This window comes from Limulus polyphemus, unplaced genomic scaffold, assembly GCF_000517525.1.
Source record: "Limulus polyphemus unplaced genomic scaffold, Limulus_polyphemus-2.1.2 Scaffold4746, whole genome shotgun sequence".
In the NCBI taxonomy this organism is placed as follows: domain Eukaryota; kingdom Metazoa; phylum Arthropoda; class Merostomata; order Xiphosura; family Limulidae; genus Limulus; species Limulus polyphemus.
In genome coordinates this window covers 10,104-22,871 of record NW_013670356.1, presented here as the reverse complement: position 1 = coordinate 22,871, position 12,768 = coordinate 10,104, and the positions used below count along the sequence as shown (strand labels likewise).

At 32.6% G+C, this 12,768-nt stretch overlaps 1 protein-coding gene across 3 annotated transcripts in view; it reads right to left on the bottom strand.

Annotated features, from left to right (window-relative positions):
• Positions 1–9,380, bottom strand: part of LOC106471632 (zinc finger protein 37-like) — a 39,730-nt gene extending 30,350 nt beyond the window's left edge. The window contains exons 1-3 of one of the 3 annotated variants that reach the window (XM_013932244.2): positions 9,269–9,380; positions 3,899–4,207; positions 3,370–3,513 (exon numbers count right to left, since the gene is read on the bottom strand). In XM_013932244.2, the coding sequence (XP_013787698.1) occupies positions 3,370–3,513; positions 3,899–4,177 (423 nt within the window). In that variant the 5' untranslated portion in view covers positions 4,178–4,207; positions 9,269–9,380. Of the gene's footprint in view, positions 1–3,369; positions 3,514–3,898; positions 4,208–8,584; positions 8,624–8,975; positions 9,112–9,268 lie in introns of those variants that run through there. The other 2 variants (XM_013932245.2, XM_022400250.1) reach the window with 2 other exon arrangements.
• Between the last annotated feature and the right edge of the window lie 3,388 nt (positions 9,381–12,768).

The following is a 12,768-nucleotide window of genomic DNA, read 5'->3' as shown; positions in this document are numbered from 1 at the left end:
CAATAAAAATCTTTCAAATGTGACTAGTTTTCCTCAAAAAAACTTTGTCTTCAAAATAAGGGTGCGTCTTATATTCCGAAAAATACGGTATAAGTAGATGTAGTTTCATGTTACAATTTGAAGTCATTCTAGAAAGGGTAATTTATATTTATTTCATTATTTTTTTGGTGGTTACGAGGTCAGTCAAATTGACCAATTCCATTTTGAGATAGGGTAGAGAAAATAACAGATAAACTATTAAGTTTTACTGAAGAAAAAAACAAAAAACATTTGAAATGCATTTAGGAGGTTTTAGGGATTATAACAAGGAAATCTGAGATTTTGGAAATGAAGAAAAGTATTTTTAATTTTAACATGAAAATTACTTTGCACACAGAGTATTCAAAACAAATACTCAATATATTCTTGGACAAATCTTTATTTTATTTTATTAAAAATACTTTACTAAAAAACATAATTTTTTGTATGTGAAAAAATTAAAACATTAACTGAAAGACTGCCAAATTGTGTGAAGATATACACACTATATTGAAAGTTAGAAGTATTAAATCTAAAAAGACTTTTTACAAGTACAAAGAGGTCACATGGTCGGTCAAATTGACAGAGCCCATGTTGAGAGAGTTAAGAGCCCAAGGGAAGAGATGAAGAAGAGGGTAGGCATACAGAAAAGGTGAGACCAGTTCTGGCTGAGAGCATTGACAACCAGAGTTGAAGGATGAGAAACAGAGGACCAGAAGAGAAAGATTGGAGTTGAGAGGGTGTGCCCAACTGAGAGCAACAAGAAGAACCTGATGTGAATGAGCCCAGAAGAGTAGGTCCAATGCCAAAAAGCAAAGAATGGGTGCCCCTTGATGGTTGATGTAAAAAATGATTGTGGATATGTTTTAGAGGATTGTGATTGACTGATCCACCCGAAGGGTCAATAAATGGGAACATACCCGACAAACAACGAGAAATTCAAGCACAATGATGAGGGGTGAATGCTTTTGTTGTGTCCAAATGTCAGAAGTCATGACACCATTGAGAAATGTGCCTCAATCTGAGAGGGAAGCATTGCTGAAGAGATAGATCTGGTTTGGAAGTAGTATTAGCATAATCCAGCTACCATGACAATTCCTTGAAGAGAGGAGAGGTTCACAATCAAAGACGATGGAACCAAGAAAGAATCCCTTGGATCTGCAAGGTCCACTGGAAGAGATGCATATGTGCATGCCTCAAAGGAATGAGGGGTTCCAAGAAAACCAGAGTCCCCAAATGCAAAAGAACCTATCACACAGGATGAGAATGAGAAGCTCAAGTCTTGGTGACCTGATACTCCATAGCTCACAGGCTGAGCTATGCTGAGACAAGAGATGAAGAAAATGCTCAAATGTACCAAATTTTGAGTAGGTGTAAGAAAGGAATTGGATATTTTGACAAGGCACTCCAGCCAAGTAGCCTCTTGAGAATGGGCTAACAGAAGTCAATTGTCTAAGAAAAGGAATGACAGCCACAAGCTGTGAGGATAGTGAGCAAAGGCTCTTACGATACAAATAAATAAGAAACTGGCCAAGGCTATATTGAAGAGAACAGCAAGAAATAGGAAGATGTGTAAGAAGTTGTCTAACACATCAACAATGACAAATCACAGACCAGATGAAAAAGATTATGGATGTATTCGGAAGAAGGAAAAAAAGTAAATTGGAAATGGAGCAAAGAAAAGTAGGAAGAGAGACCATGAAAGAGTAAATGAGACAACGTGCTAGCAAAGAGAAAGAGACAGATACTTACACAACCTAATGAAAAAGGATAGTCACTAACAAGAAGGGTGATGCACCAAAAACTGGGTAGTAGTAGAATGAGAAATAGGATCCCTGGAACTGGAAGGGTGGGGGTAGACTGATCCAGATGAGGAACAGTAATCAAAGAGCAAAGTTGAGAAAGAAGAAAGACCTGGGAAGATAACAAATGTAATGCCAAGAAAAAGAATGAAGTTATCGCAAGTGCATAGGGGGGAGGGGTATTGTGCATGGAGGTTTTGTCACCCTCTCATTGGTGGAGGGCTATTGTTGCATGATGACATCATCATGCACCAGTGCACCTCATGTTAAACACATGAATTTAGAGTTAGATCAAGGATAGTGACATGCAAATCTCATAGGCAGATGTGTGAAGGAAATAGAATTTCTGTATGAGGAGGCGAGTTATCATCTCAGAATATTAAAATTTGATTTATTAATGACATTTTGGTGCTAAGTTTATTCACATACATTAATAATAAAATACTTTAATTAAATTTTGAATGTAATTCTACGAAAGGTCATGACTTGCATTTATAACCTACCCATAGAGAGAGGGTTAATTAGAAAGCCAGTTAAATTATGAAGGTTATAGGATATTGTTTGTTTCATTTGTGTTATTATTCTGTGTTCTTATGTGCCTTCTTGAAATAAATAAAAATTATTCAGTGTAGTAGTAGTACCATCATTACAAAATACTGAAAGACCAAATGTAAGTACAAAAAGTCTTGTTTTTTATGTTTAATTTTTTATTTATTATTATAAAAGTAACTATAATGTAAAAAATAGAAATTCATATTTTAAATAAAGTTAGATTAGGTAAGATAATGTGAAATAATAATAATAAATATGTATCTCCATAAGTAACTTGAGCTACAGGTTTGAGTGGTGCTTACAAGGTCAGTCAAATCAACCAAGTCGATGTAAAGTCAGGGCAGAGAAAACAACAGATAAAATACAGTTTTACTGAAAAAAATGTTCGATATTCATTTATGAAGTTTTAGTATTTATGAAAATGAAATCTGAAGACTGTAAGATGAATAAAAGTATTTTTAATCTTAACACTCTGACTTCATATATTCATGGACAAATCCTTAGTAAAAATACTTAATTAAAAGGTTAGAATGTTTACTGAAAGCTTGCCAAATATTGGTGAAGATACATTAAGTACTTTCAGAATTAGGTATGGTTTCATGGTGGTTACAATATACGAGCCCATGTCCAATATGGTTAAAAGAAATTAAAAAAAATGTTGGAAAATGAAAATAATAAATTTAAATAACATATTAAAAAATGTAAAATTTTAACATATATTTGTACTAAGTGCTAGTAATGTATATTTATAAAGATTTAGCTGATGTTTTGATGAGTTTTAGTGTCCAGAGATTGTGGATAGTATGATTAGTATAAAGTATTGCTAGAAGGCTATAGCATGGCTGGAATTATATAAGGAACTTATTCATGCTTTATTTATTATAACTAGTTTTGTTTGGCTAGCACATGGTTCTGTAAATAAATATATAAATTTATAAGTTTCAACACAAAACCCCACAGACATAATTAAACAGCTCACGTATACTGAACAACTCACTTGCTGAGCACCTTCCAAATGATGACCTGCAGATGATCTTGGTTGCATAGCGACAAAATTTGGTTGTTCAGAAACCTGGGTAGCCATAGTAGCTCCATGGCTTTGCACAACTTGAATCAATTCTTCATTATGGCCATGGTTTACCTTCAGAAAATGTTGTACACAATATAATCTTACTTTACTGACTTAAAAATTGTAAATATGTTAAGTGCTTCAATTTTTTTAACACACCAAAACAAAGTGAAACAACAGACCTTGTTTCCCTAAATTTGAAGATTAGTAATATATTTTGATATTACATTACCGTATACTACTTCATGTAAATTCACACAGTGTCAATTATACTCTTAAAAAAAAATTTCCATTAGTTAACCACCGCTATTTGAAAATAGTGCAGTAATTATAATGACTTTGTTTAAATGTTTCTGGAAGTACAGCCCAATCACAAGAACACACATGGAATACCTAATTATACTAAACTACGACATTAACGATTGAGTAACATATCTTGCTCCTCAGTCTTACGTACCTGACCGTTTGGATCATAATGATAGCCCTGCAGACTGGAACCATCAGCGGAATGAGTAACATAGTACGTAGTGGCCCCATCGGCAGATGGTTCTACTCCAGACTGCTCGTTTAAAGCAGCCACTAAGTGTGTACCTTCGGGCATTTGATGAAATACAGTAGCTCCTCCAGAAGAAGGGGTTCCATTCTGTATCTCTTTGTTAAAAGATGCTAGATAATTTTGGATATCAGTTATTGTTTCTTCTTCAGCAGCATGAACTTCCCTAGCTTGACCATCCATCTCGCAAGATATTTTATAAATGCTAAAAATCTGCAAATAGTCCAAATGGAAAAATCTGTAATGCAACTTACAAGAAAATAGTTTGGTTGTGACACTTAAGCAATATATGGTGTATAGACCAGTAATAAAGTCTATCTATTAGAACAGAAGATGAATTATGATCTTAACAGTATTTATAATACAGAGCATTTAGAAGTTTTATAAAATAACTTGAACTTTTGAAGATTTCTATTTAGTTAATAAGTTAGACAGACTATTCAATAAAAATGTATTTCTCTCTACATACTCAAGAGGAAAAGAATGCTGAAACCTAAACATAAAGGACAATCGTCTTAAGTTCATGAAGTTTAAACTGACAGATAGAAGGTTTATAGAGCTTTAGCAAGGATAAAGAGATGTTTGTTTGCTTGAAGTTAAGCACAAAGCTATTCAATGGGCTATCTGTGCTCTGTCCACCACAGGTATCAAAACCCGCTTTCTAGTGTTATAAGTCCGCGAACATACCACCGGGCTCAGGGGTAAAGAATTGGTTGAAAAGAAATTTAAAAGGGTTCATGAGAAATGAACAAATGTCAGTTTTATTATTTTTGAAGTACACCCACTTTTGGTAGATTAACAGAGGAGGAACTTTGATAATCAGTGAGTTATTTTTATTACTCCTATTTTTAATGGTGATTATAAAAACTGCCTGAGAAATCAAACAAGTTAAATTTACTTCTTTAGTGAGAAAACTGAAAAAAAAAACAGTTTTATAAATAATTTAGTGAAATCTGATATCATAAATAAAACCTAATGTGAATTCACAAAAAAGAAAATATTTCCTTACTCATTCTTTCTTCTTCAAGAGCGTTAACTGTTATATGGATGAAGATGAGAGTATAGACATGATGTAATTAAGATTTACAAAAAAGCTTTTGATAAGGTGATGCACAAAAGATTGGCCGAGAAAAAAAACCTGGTTGGAGAAAGACTTGTTAATTGAGCTATAGGGTGGTTGGATGGGACAAAGTAAAAGGCTGTTATTAATGGAGACCAGTAAAACTTGCCTATTGTTACTAGCGGAGTGCCTGAGAGGTGTGCTTGGGTCCTTTTTTTTTTTATTATTTATATACGGATATTAATTGGGGCATAATTAGAAAATTTTGTTGATGCTATTAAACTTGGATATTTATAGCTGAACTGAAGATATTACACAATTACTCTAACCAGCTTGCAAGTTGAACAAATATATCACAAATGATCTTTAATTATAGTTGGAGCAAAGTACATCAATTGGGTTATAATTTGGACCACCCATTCAATACAGAATGGGAACCAACTCAACAGAAAATTACCTTGACATATTGATGGATAAACCACTCAATTCATCAAAGCAGTACTTAATCCTAGCAGTAAAGCTAACAGAAATATCAGTAAGAACTAAAGATTATATAATGTGTCAACCACACTACATATCCTATATCCAGTGCTGGTAAGGTCTATCTCCAAGTATCAAGGCTCATCCGACCGGCTATCTTTTCAGGCACACTATGCTACCTTATTAAAAGTAAAAAAACAAAAACATTTTTTGCACAACCAATGATAAAATCTTTATTAGATATTTCAGCTGGCTAGTTTCGATAACACAGTCACCATAAATAAATACCTATCCCAAAGACTAGAGAGTTACTTGTATCACTCCCATTTTTAAAGGTGGTTATAAGAGTTGCTTTCAAAATTACAGGCCAGTTAGACTTTAATTCTGTAATGGAAACAAACACAAGAAAAAGCAGTGCTGATGATGGTAACTGTGATAACGAAACTAGTCAGCTGAAAAATCTAATAAAGATTTTATCTTTTACTTTGTCCGAAAATTGTTTTTCCTCATTATACATAGTAGCATTTGCAGACCTGCCAACATTAAATTTTGAAAAATAGCATTCCTTACCAAGATAGAGCAAAAACAGTAAAAAAAACGAAAATTGTGTCAATACTAATTATACCAACACTTGTTTGCTGGCTGACTGAGCAATTGATCAGTCTGATAGATGAAAACTTGCTGCTGAAGACAATTCATTGTACTGGCCCAAGGTGCATCCATTGCAATGAATGGCTTGAATTTTCTGAGATATATCTGTTACTTCTACATGTTTCATAGTTACGTCCTGAAGTGGGAACATGGCCTTCATATATTCCAATGCAGTTTCATAAAATTTCTTGCATCTTCATAGAAAGAGAACTGACTTTATCGAGCTTTGCAAGGAAAGGCTCAATTACCAAGTTCTCATTTTTTAACTGAAGTTTTCTGTCTATGAAATTCAAATCCAAAGTATATGGACAATTCAAAATTACATACGATTCTCTGCAAGCAATGAATAAGTGGGTCCTCAGACTAGTTTCAAATTATACTTGTCAATTTGAATACAACTGTTCAGAAATAATATAACACATTTTCTTGGTACAAGTAACTTGTGAAGTCTTTCCTCTCACAAATAAGTATCCTGGTGATTTGATGGTCAGATGTGTCCTGTACCTACTCACTTCCCTTGCAGTTTTGTCTGCTACTTCCTTAGAAGATCCAGATCCCTGCCCAGGAAACACATTGACAGACTGCCTCTGCTTGGAAGTTTTATCTTTATATTTTTATAACCAACCACTGATTCCTCTAATCTGCATGGAAAAGATTGGGATTAGAAAGTAATGCATTTACTATTTTTTCCTTGTTGTCATTGAAGTATGTCAATACTGTCAACATAATTACAAACATCAGTAGACCAGTTGAAAGCCCGAGTTTTAATGTTACTCACAATTTGCTCAGTTTCACTGCTAGCCATTTCTCCAACTACTGAAGAGGATTTGTTCTAGAGCATCCATATCTTTTAGCAATTTCCAAATTTGGAAACATTTTGGTAATAATTTTTGAAGTATGGTCTGAAACTGCCAAAGGAAGATTGTGTTCCACAATGAAGGAGATGAATAAACATTCAGCTCTGATCAGGTATTGGGTTTTACGAAAAATGAGTCTAATTTCTTAATTCCAAATGGCCTCGAACAATTTCGCCAGTGTTTTGATATCTTTTCTTATGTCATTTTCACCTCTGTGAGCAATGAAAAAATGACAGAAACAAATTGCACATCTTGCACAATTCATACCCTCTAAGCATGATACAATATCATTAAATTTTTTCAAATACTCGTGCCTAAACTTTTCTTTGTTGGAATCACTGGGGATCAAGCAGAACCTCATTTTTCAACCATTTTCCTCACCAAAAATTATCAGCACACCCTCGACACTTACTACTTACATGGTTTTTAATAGACAATTTCAAGCATTTGTAAGATTGAGATGCAAAGTGGAGAACGATGAATTATTTCCAGAAAACTATTAGTAGAAACAAATTTTAGTGAAAGAAGTCCAGAATTTTAAATAAAATAACACTTCATACTAGCGTAAAATGAAAAAACAAATCTGAACATTTATGCCTAAATTGTAAGAACTGGCAGGTCTGCATTTGAAGTGCTATTTATATTAGCAGCTTGTTACACAACAACTGTTACGGTGTTGAAAGAATTAAGTAGATAAGTGTAGTTTCTTCACAAGTTTTATTTCATCAGTTATAGTAAGGATTTTTTAACACATTATTATTTATTTAATGCCATTTATTGTTAATTATTTTCCTGAATTAACATGTTGATTATTCAGAAGAACTGGCAAACCAGCAAGGTTTATTTTCAGGCACACTGATCACGAGTCAAGAGGTAATTATCTTTTTAAAATTACTAATTAGGCCTTATTGGAATACAGTGTACAGTTTTGGTATCCTTATCTAGAAAATAATATACATATTTACTGGAAAAGATTCAGAAGAAGGTTACCAGTATGAATTCAGGAATAGATGGGTTATATTACAGAGATAGGCTTAGATGTTTTAAGTTAATTTTCTCTAGAGGTGATCTTATTTGAAGTTTACAAGACTCCCTTGGAGATCAACAGGATAAAACCTCTAATTTCTTAGTGCTAAATTCTGAAGACAATAAGAATAGGACAAAAGGACACAAGGTTAAGATTTAAAAAAAAGACATACTGAGCTCCAGTTAAGTCAGTATTTCTTTTTCTAACAGTGTGATTACTGTAGTGTTGGCAGTAGTTGGGGCCAGCACTTTGAACTACAAGTACAAGAATTTAAGAAAGGAATTATTTCCTGAAAAATAAAGAATGGCTTTTAAATTAATACTTTTCTGAAGGGTGGGTATGTGAAGACAGCCTTGAAGGATCAAAGAGCCATTGTTGCCTTCAGGTAACATCCTTAGTAATACTACTTAATGTTAAGACATAACTATAACTAATTTAACACTAACAGTGTATCAAAACTGTTATATCACTAGTATTAGGCCTAACCCTAACTTAGTAACAAAGCAATAGCATACATATATGGGGCTGCCACCTATCATATAGTACTATATTGCATCATTGGTATTTACTGTAATATAAACCATTCTTTTATTTTTTAAACAGGACATATAAACACCTAGTCTCTTTTTTTTTCAAATCCTACGATATGAAAAAGCCAAGCGCCATCTGCCTAATTTTAGCGCCATCTAGTCACTAAAGTATCGAGCCAACATGTTACCTTGAAGTTGAATGTAGGAGGAGGACAGTTTGCCGTTAGAGCTTAAAAATGGCGCAATGGCGGAGTACCTTGTGACTTCACATTATTGCGCATAATCGTTTAGGAGTACTCTTAGAGGTAAATTAAAAAACATGTATTTGTTTTAAATGAATACAAGTTAAAAAACGTCTTATTAGTGCCTAACTTACTTAAATTATCTTTCATTTCCTTCAACGGACAACAAAGCAAGCTAATCGTACTTGAAAACTGGTAGGGTAATATTTATACCGTGGTTAGTCGTTGTTGTGAGAAAACTGCTGCCGCGAAACGTACTTTGAGGGTGGACCTATACTACTGGTATTACTTTCTTTACTCCAATAAAACAGAACAAATTTAATTCAAGCATAAACTGTAAATAAAACGTGCTTTTTTGTTACTTCTCATTAAGTAATAAATTAATGGAAAAAAAATGGAAAGTTATCTAAAAAAGCAATATCCTTACCTACTAATACAAGCTTTAACGCTTGAGGGCGTTGTTAGTTCAAAGCTTCCATGATGGCGGCAACACTTGAACTATGTCTACGCATGTCTTGACGTCATGGAAAATTAACGTGGATCGATTGTAAACGCTGCAGTTGGCGCGAATTCTTTGAGACATATATATGGAAAATATTTATTTCAAAAATAAATATAGCGTTTTCTATTCAAATAGTTTTGCAAAAAATAAAACAAAAAAAATTCAAAAGTTATATTCAGATTTCGTCATTGGCGGTATCACCTCAACTATATGATTGCTGAAATGGAAAATCATGCATGTACAAATATGACTTGTAATGTAAGTGGGCTTGTCTTGTAATTTGTACAGGTAAAGGCTGTATTATAATACCAAATTTTCCTTTAACCGCACCAATTCTAAGGCAAAGAAAAAACATAGATTGAATAGATACCAAAGTTGTCCTAAAGTTTTATTTAAAACAAAATTTATTTAGAAGTTTAAACTTCAGAATTTTTTAAAAAAAATAAATATTAGAAATGTGGGTGTAGCCACATGAACCGATTAAAACGTTTTTGTTTTCACACCCAAATTGGAGTGAATTAAATATTTTATACTAGTGAGCGGATCGACATCAAAATATTCAATACTTTGGCTACTGTTTAAAATGGAATTGGTATTGATTACTTATCAAAAATATCGATTACTTTATAATAAGAGAAAAATAAGCCCTTTAAAAGAAATTACGGTAAATTGCGTGAGTACGTTTCCGTGATGAGCAGTGTGTATGAATATTGTTATTCATGATAATTACCGTGTTTTGTGTTAACCTGGTATCTTACTCAATTGATCACTTACTGCATGATTCAAAATCAAATTGATTTCATCAAAAGATATTTATTGCTGTTGCAAAGAATGTGGCACGAATGAAATCAAATATATCACATCATGAGCGCCATAATTGAGTATACTTTCAAACATGTCGTAAACACTGATTTAATTCAGGGCCATAAATAATAAGAGCCAAGTACTGTAGTGTACATTTGTCAGAGAGGGTGTATAGCATCGCAATCATGTTAAAAAACAAATCTGTTGTAATGTAGTGAAAACTATTATAGATAGCATTGTTGGTAATTTGTGGACGTTTATCTTTGATAGATCCAATATTTTATCTACATAGCCTACTGTGATTAGAGTGAACATTTTGTGTGTTGTTTTTTTTAAGTAGTCTGTATGTATAATCAACACCCATTATACTTGGCACAAATATCACTTGGCATGATATTGAACCACACATCAACAGTATTGCTCACCACTAGAAGTTGAAGATAATCTTAAACATTTTCTAAGTTAATCCTAAAAATATGGGAAATATTATGGAGTTTTGAGGTTAATGCAGCTCATGTATCACATTATACAATTTCATATTACAGTTGTAATAATACAAAATATAATGTAACATATCTATAGTTTCACAAACTACTGATCATTTATATGTAAAACTCAGATTTGTTGATCTAAATATAATTCAAATTTAATATTCCATATGATAGGTTATAATGTTTTAATAATTTTTGTTTTGCACTGTAGTGACTATACCTTTGAAAATTAGACACGAGAAACCATTGCATGTTACAGACCATGTTTTGCAAAAGAAGATAATAGCAATACTTCTTATCCTGAGGATTCAGTGGGAAATATTGGAATTGACCTGAATCATGTAGAGATTAACTATTTGGTGATATGTAAAAATATTGAAAAACAAAAGTAGGTAAAACACTAAAACCAGTCAGAGGTCAGATATGCAAACCTCTTTCTTTCATTTTTGGTAAATAAATTGAGAGTGGCAAGGTGCCTGAGGGTTAGAGAGTAGCTATACTCCAAGTTTTAAAGAGGATGATACGAGTTATTTTTAGGAATTAAAAATATAGTGGAAAAATTCTAGAAAGTTTGATAAAAGAATCTTTGCAAAATAATTTAGTGAAATATCATATAAATGAAAGCCAACATGGATTCACCAAAGATAAATCTTGACTTATTAGTCTGTTAGTGGACAAATGAAATGGTGTGGATGTGATGTACTTCAATTTTCAAAAACTTTGATGATGATGTACCACAAGAAAGATTAGCTAAGAAAACTACATTGCTAGGGGTTCAGGAAAGACTAGTTAAGTGAATTTTAGGGCGATTGAATGGAAGAAAATGAAAGATTGTTATTAATGGAGTCTAGTCCAACTGCATCATTTTTTCTTACTAATAGCATACCACAAGGGTTGCATTTATGCCTATGTTTTTTATTATTTACACTAATGATATTGAGTCACAATTAGTAAAGTCTGTTGATTATATTAAACACTTGGGTGTATCTAACAGTATTGAAGTTGTATTACTGAATCTATAGGATCATTTGATTAGTTGGTTAAATATATAGCAAATGACCTTTAATTATGTTAAATGCAAGGTAATGCATTTTGGTTATAATTTGGATCACATGTTTAATATAGATGGAAATTAACTCAATAGCATGACTAAAGAAAGGGATTTTAATATTATGGAATACAGAAATAATATTGATTTATTGTGAAAGGTTCAGAATAAAGCTTCTAGAATAATTCCTGGGATAGAAAGGTTATAAGAAGAGGTTAAGATTTAATAACTTATTGTCTCACAAAAAAAAGAAGGTAAAAGATGGATGTATACTTAAAAGATCAACTGGGGGATAAAGAGAATAAAAGGCCTTTAATTTCATGATGCTGTATTCTGAGAATAATAGAGCAAGATGATAGAAGTTTAAGATTTATTTTTCTAATAGGATGTTTGACTTATGGAATTAGTTGCCATCAATAGTAGTGGAGTTCACAATTTTACTGAAGTTTAAGAGGATAATTTATGATTTGTTTGAAAAGAAAGGTTAGGTTTAAACTTTTACTTCCTTAAGGGCTGGTGTGCAAGAATAGCCATGAAGAACTAAATGGTGTTTTGTTAGGGTATGTGGAGTATACATGTGTCTGTGTGTACTTTTATATAGCTAAACTCAACTTTAAATTTCAAGTGTGAATTAAGAGTTAATGGGACAAAATTGGTGATAAGATTTTTTAGAAATCATTTAAGCATGATTCCATATAAATAACACTGCTTTTTTGGTGTTTAATTCATATTCAAACATTTTGTTTATTGCATGTATGATACTATTTTTTTCTCTCTAATTATTGCTTTACGAATTAGAATATTTCAGGTAATATTTAAAAAATTGTTATAAGTTGTTTTCTTTTATGTTAGCTAAAGGGTGTGTTGCAACAGCGGAAGTCGCGTGATGCTGGTAACATGTGATAAGTTTCTAGAACGATCAAGAAGGCTCGAGTGAATTCGAGACGCCCTCTTTTTTAATATATAAGCCTTGTGAGTAAAACCAGCACGATAGGCAGATAAATAGAAGAAATATAGATAGATTGAAGATAGAGATAATTGAGTGAAGCGAACAGTAGGCACCGTAAGTAAAGTGTGTGAAT